Source organism: Heterocephalus glaber, unplaced genomic scaffold (assembly GCF_053883595.1).
Source record: "Heterocephalus glaber isolate CG9 unplaced genomic scaffold, H.glaber_assembly_v1.0 deba00001606, whole genome shotgun sequence".
NCBI classification, from domain to species: Eukaryota; Metazoa; Chordata; class Mammalia; order Rodentia; family Bathyergidae; genus Heterocephalus; species Heterocephalus glaber.
The window spans coordinates 37,323,007-37,337,807 of record NW_028258377.1 but is presented as its reverse complement, the minus strand read 5'-3'; the positions used below and the strand labels follow the sequence as shown (position 1 = coordinate 37,337,807).

General features: G+C 45.1%; 1 protein-coding gene and 1 long non-coding RNA gene across 2 annotated transcripts in view; one reads left to right on the top strand and one right to left on the bottom strand.

Moving 5' to 3' along the window:
* Positions 1-4,197: 4,197 nt before the first annotated feature.
* Positions 4,198-14,304, top strand: LOC147823007 (uncharacterized). Its single transcript, XR_015444857.1, has 2 exons — positions 4,198-7,171; positions 9,212-14,304. It is a non-coding gene; the product is annotated as an uncharacterized LOC147823007 (long non-coding RNA).
* The window catches only part of Ppp2ca (protein phosphatase 2 catalytic subunit alpha), a 21,348-nt gene continuing 20,135 nt past the window's right edge, over positions 13,589-14,801 (bottom strand). The window contains exon 7 of the mRNA XM_004836578.4: positions 13,589-14,304. Within this exon, the coding sequence (XP_004836635.1) occupies positions 14,232-14,304 (73 nt within the window). The 3' untranslated portion in view covers positions 13,589-14,231. The remainder of the gene's footprint in view (positions 14,305-14,801) is intronic.

The following is a 14,801-nucleotide window of genomic DNA, read 5'->3' as shown; positions in this document are numbered from 1 at the left end:
CATCGCCGTCAGTCACTGTTTGAGAAGAGGTTCTCTCCCTTCGCTCCCCAATCCACTCAACACAGCCATGGGGGGATACAAGGCCCTGCACATAGTTTTATGACTCTGACAGTGGAGAAAACTGTCCACTGGTCTGTGGAAAAGTCTGAATCATCTTCCATGGTGAAAAAGTATGGTGTGGTCAAGGAGAAATGGCGGGTAAGAGGGCCTAGGCAGGGGCCTGGAGCGTCTCTGGCTCACGCTTCACGTATGAGGGTGTAGGGGCCAGCCTACAAGCTCGAACCTGACCAAGCGGTGATGAAAATGAAAAATGAGACACATGATTCCACTGCCTGCCTCGCAAGCACAAGGTCCCGAGTTCAATCCCCGGTACTAAAAAAAAGAGACACAGAAACAGGTTAAAATCAGGGGGCTCATGTCTCCCTTCCACATAGAGCCTCAAGTGCCTGGTGCATGTTGGCTTTATTCGCTCAGACTCGGGCAGGAGCCATTAGAGTTCCACAGGCCTCATCTGTCTGTCTCCGCCCTCCACGGTGCTTCTCCGGGTGAACACCTCAACCTCAGGTGTTCTTACTTCCCCTGCAGCGTGTGAGCACGCTCACATGCCCTCTCTCTCCTCAGGGATCTCCGAGCAGGCCAGTTAGGCCTCCTTCTTCCCATCTGGTCGCCACATGAGGCCCCCAGGGAGCCTCATGATCCTGTAAGTCCCGAGGACCTGCTCTGAGAGAGAGTGGAGATGGGCAGGAAGGGCCACTGAAGCAATGACACCCCCCCACCCCCGTCTGAGCCAGCGACCTGCCACAGATGCAGACCCCTGTGAACACAGCGGGAAGGATGGAAGGAAGGATGTTATGGTTTATTTTTAGATGCCACCCAGAGCCTCGTGTGCTCCGAGGTAGGGCTTTTGTAAGGTGGCTGGATTATGGCGGCGCCATAGCAGGGTTGCTGTCAGAAGGTGGGGATCTGGTCGGAAAAGACAGAGCACTGTGAGCATGACCTGGAAGGGCTTTTCACCCTCCCAGCTCCTTCCTTCACTGTCTTCTTCCGGCCCAGTGGAAGTGAGCAGCTTAGCTGAGAGCCCCTTCTGCCATACTGTTTCTGCCACGGACTGTTTCAGCTGACTATGGACTGAAACATCTAAAACACATGAACCAAAATAAATCTGTCCCCCTTTAACTAGTTGGTGTCAGGCACTGTGTCCCAGCAATGAGAAAGTGACTGAGGAGGTGATGAGTTCTACTGGCAGGGTGAGGGCTGTGTGAGTCCCTAACGGCCACAGACCCGACAGCCTTCATCCCCTGCCCTCCCACTCCATGCCATGACCACATAAGTACCGAAGAATCTTTGTGCCTGTGACATGGGGTAGATGTGGAGGGTCAACTTGACGGCATGGACCCCTCAAATGACCGATCCTGCACTGACTTAACTGAATTCACCAGGAAGTGACCTGGCTATGGTTCTGCTACCAATGGAAGTACATGCTGTGGAAAGCAGAAAAAAAGAGCTACTATCTTGGTACACCCAAGTCCAAGCATTCTGACTTTAAATTTCCTACAAGCTGTGCCTGGTGGCACATTCCCGTAACCCCAGCATTCTGGGAGGCTGAGGCAGAAGGATTGTCTGAGCCCAGTCTGGGCAATTTAAAAATAAAAAGGGGGCTGGGGATGCAGCTCAGTGCAAAGGCCCTTGGTTCAATCCCCAGTACCAGAAAAAATACCCCTAACCCTCCTTGATGCCAGCATCTCATGTTATCTGGAATAGGCGGCTTCTCCTTGCTGAGCCTCAGTCTTCTTGTAAGTTGGAGCTTTATAACAATGAGACATCACAGGAATTTTATGACAATTATTTTTAGTCACCATATGGCTAAATTTAAATGCATGACAATATCAAATGTTGGCAAGAATATGGAAAGGGAACATTCATACTTTTTTTTTGAGTACCAGGATCTAACTCGGGACCTTGCGCTTGCCAGGCAGGTGCAGCACCACTGAGCTACATCCCCAGCCCTCATACATTGTTTATGGGAGTATAACTTGGCACACTTCAGAAAATTGGCAGTATCTACTAAGCTAAACATACACAATGGTTCAACAAGTGCAATTCTGGATGTATACCCAGCAGAAACAACTGCTGAGCCAGGTGTAGTGGTGCATGCCTGTAATCCCAGCACTCCAGGAGGCTGAGGCAGGAGGATCTCAAGCTCAAACTCAGCCCTGGCAACTTAGTGAAACCCTATCTCAAAATAAAAAATAAAGGACTGGGGATCTAACTCAGTGCAAAGGCTCTGGGTTCAGTTCTCAGTAACTAACACACACACACACACACACACACACACACACACACGCGCGCGCACACGCAAGGAAGGAAGGAAGGAAGGAAGGAAGCCAAGGAGGGAAGGAAGAGAGAAGTGTTTATGTCCACCAAGAGATAATTTTAAGAATATTTGTGGCAGCTCTATTAGCCCATTTTTCTTGCTATAACAAAACGCCCATAGGCCTGGGGATTTAGCTCAGTGGTTTCACCGCCTGCTGTGCAAGCGCAAGGACCCGAGTTCGATCCCCGGTACCAACACAAACAAACAAAATGCCTGTGGTTGGGTACTTTATAATGTAAAGCCGTTTACTTGGGTCATGACTGTGATCCCTGGAGAACACAAAGAGCATGGTGCTATGGTCTCGGTAAGGGTCTCCTTTGCTGCATCACAGCATGGCAGAGAAATGGTAAGGGAACAGGCCAGGTGGAGAAGGGCCACACCTTTGAGGGGTCCTTGCTTTATAACAAGCTTCTCCTTCCCAGGAACTAACTCCCTCTCCTGTGGATGAGTTCCTCAATCCCATCCAAGGCCAGTGCCTCCCTGACCTAGTCACCTTGCACCTAGGCAACGTTAAGAGGTAAGGAGCCCCAGGAAGTATCTACCACCTGCCACCACCAAACTTCCAGGGCACGAACTCTTGGCGGGACACACTCGAGTCACATCCAAGCCCCACAGCAGCAGCTGGGTACGGAGACATGTGCCTGTGCTCCCAGTTACTTGGGAGGCAGAGGCAGGACGTTTGTGAGTTTGAGGTCAGCCTGGGCAGCAGAGAGATCCTATCTAAAAAAAAAAAAGTTTAACATCCTTACAGTGAAAATTAGAAATAACAAATCCATCAACAGTAAAAATAAAGACTCTGTTATGGTATACTACACAACAGTGAAAAAAGAAATTACTGATATAAACTCTAATGTGGGAGTCTCACAATGTTGAACGAAAGCAGCTGCATACAAGAGTACTTAAGTGAATCCACTTAAAGCTCCCCCGCAAACCCCAGGCAATGACTAATTCAGGGTGAGGGAAGACAATAATGGTTACCTTTAACAAGTGGCAATGACGCCTCAAGTCTCTGAGATGCTGGACACTATCTTGATAGCATATGCGCATATAAAATTCACTAAGCTACAATTATTTGCATCCTGCATGCAAATCACAACTCATGAACAGAGGACAAAGTGACGTGGTAATGCACATCACATGCTGATCTTAGCGTGGTCCCAGTGGCAATTCCTGAGGGAACTTGGGGCCCCTGCAGCCTGTCCTTCTTGTGGCTGCGACCACGCACAGCAGTGCTGGTGAAACGGTGGGAAGTGTTTCAAGGGAAGGCAGGAACTCCTGCAAGCTCCCTGCACCAGAGAGGACGCTTCTGCCCACAGTCCGAGTTGCCATCCTTGGGACTCTGACCCCAGACAAAGCTACAGAATCTTACCACCAGGGAGCCTGCCAGGGCAATGCCCGCGGGGCCTGATCCCATCCTCGGAAAGCTGCTGTGGCGGTTCAAGGTGGAAATAGTGTCCACACGCAAGTGGTGGAGGAGAAAGCTCCCTGACCCACATGTGCACCCCACTCCACCAGAGGCCAGGCTCCCCTGGGGCCCAGGCTGGATTGGAGGGGTCAAGCCCAGGGGGGAGATGGGATTTGAACCTAGGGCTGGCTAACTCACTGCAGATTAAGTCAGAGAACGGCCCTCATTCTTTTCCACCCCTCCCCCAAAGTGAAAGACTATGGGGAGGTGTGGGCACCCCCACGTGCTCGGAGCGGCCACGCCGGGTATAGGTAAAGACCGTGTTCTTGGATCGTCCCGGCCAAGCTCTAAGAGCTACTGGCACTGACTGGCTCTAGCCAGCAGGTGGTGCCAGAGGGCCAGGGTGCGGTTAGGAATGCGTCTCCCGAAGCCTGCCCTCTTCCGGGCTTGTGCTCCTGGCCTGGCCTGGCCTGGCCTCGCACCGACCGGACTCTGAGGTCGCCACAAGAGGTCGAATCCCCGTGCAGCTTGGCCTGAAGGCCGCGGTGTGGCCTGGGAACCGGCTCCAGCCCTCTAGAGGGCCGGCGGCTCTGAAAAGTGGCCCGAGTTTCTCCAGGAGAACCTCAAGTCCAGGCCCAGCGAGCTGCCGGCGCGGACTACACCAATCGTGGTGTCCACCTAGCACCTTCTCCCTGCCACTCTGTAGACTGTGGTAAACGAGAGAGGGGAAGAGCAGAGCAGAGCTGAACCTGAGACGTGAGGATGTTAGCGGGGAAAATACTAAGAAGAAAATCGGTGTGGAAGTTGAGAGGAGGGCAGTTCATTAAGCAGAGGCCGGGGAAGGGAGACACTGGCCTCGGAGACACGAAACGCGCAAGGCTGTGTCCGAAGCCTGGAAGAATGAGGCCGGCACATCGAGACTAGCCAGACCACCATCGCTGGTGCTCCAGGGGGAGAGGGAAGGGCTGGAGGCAGAGAAGCAGGTGCACAAATCGTGAAGAGCCTCGTGGCCTGTGGGGAAGGAGGTCAGCGGACCGGCAGTCGCCTACGGTGTACAGTCACGTGACCGCGTGAAGACTGGGCTGCGGGGAAAGGGACAGCGGAGATGCCAAGAAGCTGTACTGCGGTGCAGCTGCTGCACCGCATGCGAAGGATGGAGCTGCTGCCGAGGCAAAGTGGGCGAGCGGTGTAAGCTCCTGATCGGAAACACCAGGAGGTTCATGGGAGATCGGGAACCCGGACGGACACGCCAGACCCAGGTGCCACATTAGCAGCTCCATACGGAGCTCGAGCTCGGGGAGAAGCTGGCCTAGGGATATAAACTGGAGCTCTTCAGTGGATACAGGATGGGGCGAGATCACGGACGCAGAGGAGCTGCAGTCATGAAGATAGGTAGTACAGTGGCACTCAAGAAAAGAAACTATTCCCAGGAACTTGTTCTGGCGCTGCTCGTATCTTAGCCAAGGCCAAGAAGGGTTGGGCAGTCATTTCAAATGCTATCTCTAATTTCAAGCCAAAAAATTTACTTGGCAATGTGACAGTCACCTTGATACCAACGAAACAGAGTTGAGGAAAGAATGCAGTATGAGAAAATGGACAGAATACATATATTCTTTTGAGTTTGCTAAGAGGAGCAAAGAAAAAGCGGCACACACACTCAGGTGTTTCTAGAACTGAAGATACAGTGCAGTTAGTATGCTGATAGGACTAAACTCACAGCAGTCCTCCTGCCTCAGCCTCCCAAGTGCCGGGATTCCAGGTGTGCAGCACCATGCCTGACTCACTTTGAAGTACTAACAGGTGAGGTCTTCAGTGTCCAGTGTACAGAGGGGAGGTGTTGGGAATTTGAGAAAAGACTGTGACACAATCAGTCCTTCTGAAGCCCGAGAAGGAATTTTAGAAGTGTAGGGGACTGTCTGATAGAACCCATGGTCCCTCTGGCATTTGTGAGTCCAAATTCGTACAGTTGTGTCCATCTCCCTAGCCAGGTTCTACTGTTCAAGTGTAGGCAACAGGCTCTGGTCAAGGAATCTCTGCCTAGACCAGGACAAGCTCTTCCCCAACAGCTTCTGGCACTGCACAAGAACTCCCACCCCCGGCAGCTGGCGACAGGTATCTCTAGGGACATTAGGTCAGTCAGCACTGTCCTACAAAGCACACGTTTTCTCTCGACCTCCTTGCCTCCTATCCTGTTTTCCTTCATGGCCTATTAGTCCCTCTTTTGTGCTTATCTCCCATGCATGTAAGCTTCACAAGGACGCTGCCTTACGCACATGCTCGGAACTGAACGCCACCTGGTACCTAACAGGCACTGAGTAGCTGTTGCATGTTTGAATCCAGTTCCTTCTTTTTGCTGTTTTAAAGGCTGTTACTTTTTTTTTGTAAGACTCCTGGCTGACAGAGATGCAAATGAAGAAACCACAAAGCTGAAATGACTTGAGGTCAACGTGCCTGGGGCCAGGAGCAATACTCTTTCTTCATGGCAACATGTGCTCTTGCCAGACTCACTTGCTGTGGCCCCCCCGCCAGGTGGCAGCAGCTCCTTGTTAGGCCCTGGCCCAGAGAACTAAGTCCTCTTCCTAGAATCCCATATCCCTCACCCTGCAACACATACCCTTGCTTTTCTCCTTCCTGTATGTCACTTTATTCCTGCCTCTGACTCTCCTTTAGACCAACATTTTCTATCCTTTGCATTGATTTGAAAAGCCTTGAAATGCTCAGAAAAACAAGAGTGTACAAGACTTGGAATGTTAGGAATCAAGAGCTTCCAGTCATAGACTTTAGTGCTGACTCCCCTACCTGACCCCAACTCAGAGCCAAAGCAGAGCCTGCATTCTATCAGGTTAGTGAGGGTGGGAAAGACTTCCTGCACCTGTGAGGTACCAGGGTGATCAGCCATCCTGGTGTGAGAATTCAGAGTTCTGCTTCCTGGGAAACCCCAAAGTCCTTGCCAAACAAGCCAACTGGCCAGCCTATGTTGAAGCAGCACCTGTTCACGGCCTCACAGGGACAAACTGGTGAATTAACTTAGTTGGGCCTCACTTAACAAATGACTTAATAACCTCAGAGATCCAGTATATTTTTACCAATTCACTGCTATTACTTGTGAAAAGCTTAAGCACAAACTGGCTGACACAATAAGCTTAAGATGTTAAGCTAAAAGGAAAAAAAAAAAAAGCAAAAGCATGTGCAGAAGTGTCTGCAGCAACGTGAGCCATAGTCTACACACACGGTACTCACACGTCGGTACAGGAGCTGCTCCCAGGGGCAGTGTACACAGCGCTCCTGAGGGGACTCCATGGCCCAAGCCACCCAACAGCCACACTTGTTTGTGCTGCCCGAACTGTGAGGTATCCACAACCACTGAGATTCTCACAGGAGTGAGCCAGAAGGTAGGTAACCTTTTTTTAAAAATCTGAACCTCTATTGCTTGATTTTACTATAAGTATGTACTTTAAAAGTAGAAAAAGCTAAATTTCCCAAAGGCTGAGCACATGTACAGATCAGAGATGGGCATCTGTGGGGTCGTCTCTATCAGAATTAGGGAGTGGTTAACTTGGCACCAAAAACAAGTCAAGGCTTCCGACTCCTCCTGAAGATCCCAAAGTAGAGATCTTCAGAGGGAGGGTAATGAAGGGTAACCATGAGATTTTACTACTATCTTTGTCAGCATAAGCAGCTAACTAATTGCCAAGAATCTTGTAAAAAATCAAGTTTATCAGAAACTAAAAATTCAAGTCATTCTTCAGCTACAAGAGTACTGTATTCCCAAACTGGGTTTTCAGGAGGAAAAGGGACGATTTCACTTAGATATAAAGTTGGAGAAGGGGTACCCCATTCTATAAATACCTCTCCTAGAGATACCACAGGTTTTCCTTTCCAATGTCAACCTAGGTCCACTGTAAACATTCTATTATTATTACTATTTTTTTGTTTTGGTACCCCGATCAAACCTGGGACCTTGCGCTTTCGAGGCAGGCGGTGGAACCACTGAGCTAAATCCCCAGCCCAACATTCTATTATTTTTGGAAACAAAAGTTCGGCAATGGTAGCAAGGCTGAGTCATTTTCCTACTCAGACTCAGCAATTATTTTTACAATCTGACTGAAGTAACAAAGACACAGGTCACAGCATGAATTCTAAGAACAAGATACTTGACTTAGGCCAACACTTTAAAAGGCCCAGCATGCAAACCTCCACACCCCCCTTCCCAAAGGGCCAGCCACCCTTGGCTTCCTGAAGCAGCCATCACTAACACAGGTCACTTTCTCTAGACCCAAGAGGATCATAACATCAAGTTTACGTATTTCCAGAAGCCACAAATCACTTTACTTTTACTGTGTATTTGTGTTCGTGGGGATTGAGCCCTGGGCCTTGCACATCCTAGGCAAGTGAACTACTACTGACCTATTATCTCCATCCCTTTTTTCTTTTTTTGGTACCAGGGATTGCACTCAGGACCTTGAGCTTGGGAGACAGGCGGTGGCACCACTGAGCTAAATCCCCAGCCCCTCCACCCCTTTTAAAAACTCTTAACCCCAGAGGTGGCGAATCTATGGCACATGTATTTTAAGATAAAAGATGTTCATCTATGCATTATTTTTTCTAAACTAAGAATTCAGTGTTCAAGTTTAATTGCAGCATTGGCACTTTGCAGTAAGAAAGTGGGTTTGGGGTTGCAGTTTGGGCACTCATCTCCAAAAGGTTTGCCATCACTGCCCTAAGACAAAGTCTGGCTGAGTTGCCTAGGCTAGGCTCAAAGTTGCAGCAAAACCCCTGAGCTAAATCCCCGGCCCTCTGCACATTTTTAACATACCACATGTTGTAGGCTATCAGCCACTCAGGCTGACAGTGGAAATGCCAACTTGGAAATCCACAAATCAATTAAAAATTAGAAATAAGTACGTACCTCAACAGATAAAATCCACAAATCACCTGCTCATATTCCCAGCTCTACTTCCAATAAAAACTCCAGCTTCTGATTTCTAGACTACTTGGAAAGGCAGGCTGGACTCAACAGCATGTTCGATTCTTCATGTGGTATATTTCACCAGTTAATAACCCTAGGTTCTAGGGTGGAGTTAGAAAAACTAAGGCCTACAAAGCAGCAACTAAAATCTGTTCTAAAGAAACCCAAAGCCACTAAAATTAAGGGCCAAATACAGTGCTGTTAGTAGGCAAAGGGGCCCTATGAGGTCTCACAGCACCTTGACCTTTCTAGAGGTCATAGGAGCCACCAACAGTGCCATCCCCAAAATTCTGACCTGTATTTCAATTATCTACCTTTCTTCGGCCTTTATTCTACCATCAAATTCCAGTATAGCTTTCAGGAAGTAGACTAGGTATTAGATTTGCCTTTAGTCAGATCACAGAAAGGATGAAATTAAAATATTTATCCAAAGAATGCTGAGGACCAAATGTATTTATTACAGAGCTTCTCCTCCCCTCACCTCTGCCGGCTGCATCTAACATACAGATCCCACTGCTGCGGGAAAGACTACTGCCAGAAGGGCAGGCTGAACTCAAAGCATACCCTCCAGATTCCACAGGTGAATTCCACGATCCCTTAAAACCCAGCTTTTTCCTGAGAAACCTGGACGTACCTGATCTTAAGGCTCACATGTGACCAAGGCTACAAAGCCTGACTACCGGGCCTCATGTCTGATCCCCAGGTTCCACTGTGAACATTACAACAGTTCTGGAAGCTCTGAAAAGCCTGAAACCCAATCAGCCCAGTGTCCCTGAAGATCAGGTTATCAACGCTACAAGCAGAGGCACGTAAGGCTGTATTTCCAACTGCTTTAGATCTTTCACTTTGGTCTTCCTAGTGTGCTTCAGAGCAAGAAGCACTCCAATTCTCTATCACCTCTGACTTTCATCAACGGGAATTTCAGTTGCTGGAAGCTGTAGCTTATCATTTTAAGTCCAGCAGTAAAGAAAGATCTGCTAGGACTAGGTCATAACGGAGTGGTGGAGGGCTTACACAGCATGAGTGAGGCCCTAGGTCCAATCCCTAGCACAAGAAAAGACACAAAAAACATAAATCTGCTAGATCATCTCTTGAAAGAATGTATATGATAGAGACCACGTGTTTCTACTGGCAATACTCTGGATGGCTGGTTGAGGAGACTGTACACAATGGTGGATGCTATTTCAAGAAATTCTAAGAACAGTAAAAATAAGCGTCAAGCAGTGGTTGGTTGCATTCAGCACGGTAGGCAGAGAAGCGCCCAGCTGCTTTTCCCAAGCCTTGTGAGAACACGAACCATTCAAGATTCAGCTCCAGCCATGAGCTCCGGGTTTGTGTTTTTCATTAAAAACAAAAGTATGGCCACTTTTCAGCACTGGATCATTGACTATAATCACTTCCTCTTTTACCTCTTATCTTTTTATGTTCAACTTTTAAACTCAAACATAGCCCTCATTTTCCCCCTCAAGTTTACACACCAGATGATAAACATTTTAACCTATTTACCAGGGTAGCAATGCCTGCAAGCCAACTGTGCTGTTATAGTGACCACCATTTGTATAGATAGGAATATTTGTGGAATTAACATATGTGACAAAAAGCATAAGCAACACAGTCCTAAGACATGAAGCTTAAACTATAATTGAAACAAATATGGGACCATCAGGTATGCCCAAATACATCAAGTCTGACAAAGGTTATTCAGTAAAATAAAGGTGCAACTATGAAGAAAAAAAACAAAACTCAAGTTAAAAAAAATTATATACAGGCTGGAAATGGTCAATTATGTGAGAACAAATTAAGGCTTTAATGAAAAGCAGCTTTGGTTCATGGGACCAGAAACCACCTCAAAACAGTGCATTACTAAATTTCAACCCACTTCTAGAACACACTTGTAACACATTCCTGCTGGCTTGAACCACTGAACCACTAGTGATTCAAGACATCCGGCAGCGAAATGCACAAATTATGGCCCCATCCTGAAGGTGATAACCCTTCAATGCCTGTATTCCATTTCTGAAGTGCCCGTAACAACATTTTCTCTTCAAAAATTTTTTTTCTCTTCAAATTTTTGTCCCTTAAATTTTTCTAAGCAACATGTATGAATTTCATGCAAAAAATTAAAAACTGCCAGGCGTGGCGGTACACACCTATAATCCCAGCTTTTGGGGACAGGGGGATCGCTTCAAGTTCGAAGCCAGCCTGGGCTAGTGATTTTAAGGCCAGCCTGAAATACACAGTGAGACCCAACTAAAAAAAAAGAAAACCCAAAAAACAAAACTGCAATCTTCAGCATAAACGGGTTGAAGTCAGGCCTCACACAGGATAGTCAGTACTAAACAACAAAGTTAAGAGCCATATAATACATTTTCATTTACTGAAGCCTACAAACTACCACTCATTACCATGTAACTCAGTTCCCTTAAATCTACATGTGGGCAACAAGGAGTGCTTCTTAACCCGAGATATGAATTGGAATAATCTGCCTAGATGCCTACACCTGGGTCTTCCTCCAAATAATTTAGATTAGGATCTCTAAAAGGATGAAGACTAAGAACCAAAGAAATAACTGTCGTTTTTCTAAGCCAACTCACTGTGAAAAATACTGGCATGCTAAACTTCCACCTAAAGCACATCTTCTACAATCAACAAATGTTTTAATATTTAAATATTTAATATTTAAATCATTTGTGCTGGGGAGGCATGGGAAAAGGTTGGCCAACGGCTACTAAGTTATGGTTAGATAGAAGGAAGAAGTTCTGGTGCACTACTGCACAGTAAGGTAATTGTGGGCAACCATGTATTCTGTATTTCAAAAAAGCCAGAAGGAAGGATTTTGGAAGTTTTTGTCATAGAGAGGTGATAAATGCTTGAGGCAAGATTTGGGGGGGAAGGTAGCAGGGATCGAACTCAGGACCTTGTGCTTGCTAGGCACGTGAAGCGCCACTGAGCTACATCCCTGGCCCCAGGGAAGATATGCTTAACCTGATTTAAACATTACACAATGTATACATGTACTGAAACATTACAAGGCACCTCATGAATACATACAATTTTTATGTGTTAAAAAATAAACACAATGTAAAAAACCAGTTGCTTAAAATACTCAACACAAGAAATAAGCACATCACTCTAAAAATTCATTCAGTTACAAAGCAAACTTCTGCAAGCCCTTAGTCTAAAGTACTCAGAGTGCTGTGTGTGTGTGTGATGCTAGGCAAACATTCTAAGCTAAACCTCCAGCCCAGCGCACTTTGTGACTACCCTGTGTCCTTAGAGCAAGCAGCTTTTAAAGTGAAAATTCCATTTCTTTTTTTTACTAAATGAGAAATCAACATCACTTAACTTAGTGGTTTCAATCATAATTATACATTTTTACAGGAAATTACCACACTTATCATTTTCCTTACTCATTTTATATACAGATAAGGTACTAAACACAAAACCATGCGATTCCTGCCACAAGTCCCATTCTAGTACCCACAAGATACAAGGATTTACACCTGGATGACAGCATCTCATGTCAGTTACAAAGTATGAATTTCTTTAGAGTCAAATGTAGTATCACAAGAACTGAAAAACAGCTGTTTGGTGTCTAGACTACCTGGGCACTGGATTAAAACTACTGCACACAAATACGCTATTTGTTCACTCAGAAGAAAGTGCATAAAGTGGCAAGGCAAGGAGAGTGAATGTGTGTGTGTGTGTGTGTGCGCGCGCGCGTGCGCGCGTACTGGGGCTTGAATTTGGAACCTTGCGCTTGCAAGGCAGGTGGCAGAACCACTGAGCTAAATTCCCAGTCCGTGCATATATATTTCTTATAAAAGCAGAAAAGAATAAAATAGAGAAAGGGAGATACGGAGAAAAACAAAAGGTGTTTTGCTTTAGACAATTATCTCCATAAGCACAATGCTATCAATTAGACTGAAGAGAAAGTGGACCATTCAAGAAAATTTACTTCAACTATATACACACACACTTCAAAATTGTGTATATGTACATTTTCCTCATGCTTCTTAAAAAAAAGAAATGTAATTTCTCTATTGGCTCCAAATTCAACACAATATAAAGCAAGGAAATGTTTATTAACTATACTCACACAAGTAATGATTAGTGCTCTGAGTGTACCCTGACAGCTTAAAAAAATCAAGGATTAGTTCACACAGAACTTCTAATCCTATTTAAAGAGTAAGGGGAAAAATTCATTAAATGTCGAGCCCTGGCACTTCAAATGCCACTTACCTTTGGGTAAATGTACACAACACTAAATGATGATCCAACAACCGCTTTCTATTTGCTTTCACCGATTATCACTTAAAGAGTTAACACAGGCTAACACTTTAACAGCTTTCTAAGACATCAAGATCACATGACTCCACAGGCAATGTACAAATATTTGTTAAGAACTTATCAATGTGTCACCTATTTTTAAAAGTTCATGTAACTCTTAAATATACATAACAATATAGTATTTATAACCAGGAACTACACTAAGTAGACACATTTAAGCTCTACCTGAAAACATGCCACTTTAAACAAATCCTAAAACCTTAACTCTGATGTTACATAGTTTAACAATTAGATCTCGCCGAAGCAACAGATTTCCTTTCTTAGAGGCAAGTTCAAAGCACACCAGCAATGTGACAAACGGTACTACAGGTTATACAAATAAATCCTGAAGCTCATTTGGACAATGTCAAAAAGTTACCAGAGAGGTTGTGCAGTGGCCTTGAGTTTTATTTTTGTTTACTTACAATTCTACAAATTCTAAAGTTTATTAATTTATCTTTGAACAGCACCAGTCTTGCCCACTGATACAATTAAAATGTGACATTCTCAGTTCTTAGTTCGTAAGTTTATTATGAAAAACACTGCAGTGTTCCTGTGCAGTAACATCGTCTTACAGGAGGGGAACATTTCTGTTCAGAACTCACCAGGTTCCGACAATAACAAAGAACAACATGGGGCTGAGATTTGAGAAGGGAATAAACTGAGTGCAGACAAATCATACAATTAAATTAAACAGTATCCCTGAAAATAAACAAAACAATTTCAAAACTCACAAGTAGAGGGAAGGCTTGGTACCTATTTTTAAAAATGTTCATTAAGCGCCAATGATTGTTTGCTGCTATCCTTATCTACAGTCATGCTGAGTAAAGCTATCGCTAAATGGAAGTTAAATCGTATTCACGAGGTGTTAATGTTTACATCTTATTATCTGCAGTCTCTCAGAGAAAGCAAAAAGTAACTACAAATAGCGCTATGCCAGAAACTGGCTTCTTGACCAACAGTGTCGCTTCAGCATGCAATGGTGTTGGTGACAAGAGGCTTTGCATTTTTATATGGCACATCTTTTGGTCCGTGTGAAAACAAGTTTTTTGAATGTTAACTATTTTCTGACACTCTGGAGTTACTGTTGCTCTTCCCGTTTCCATTAGGTCAATAAATGGTTCATGGCAATACTGTACAAGTTTAAAATTTCATTACAGGAAGTAGTCTGGGGTACGACGAGTGACATGTGGCTCACCTCTACGAGGTGCTGGATCAAACTGCAAGCTGAAAAACAAGACGAGGTTCATTGTTTATACTCAAAGACATCCACGTACTGACACTCAGAAGTAAGAACTACAGTCTATCAAACTTTATAGAACTTTTTCCTATCCAATTTTAACTTGGATAGGAGAACAGAACTTTAACTGCAACTGAATCATACATTTAAGGTCTTTCAGCTGCATTCCCCTGATAAGAAGTAAGCCAACTTCAGGTAGAAAAGCTAGGGTTTTATTATACAATGGGGTTCCCTGTAAGATCATTTGAATGAAAGTCTCTACCAAATAAGTAAAATTTAAAGCATCTAAGTACTGTATCTGATTTCTCATCTTCAGAATATACTTAATTATTAAGTCCATAATAAAAACACAGGTTTAAAAACTGAACACCTAGTAATCAATAATAGGGTCTATACTGGGTTAGTTTCTGTTGATGTATTCCAATATATCATAGGTCTACTTCAAAGAAAACTTAAAAATCAACTTGGAATTAGCATGAATTCA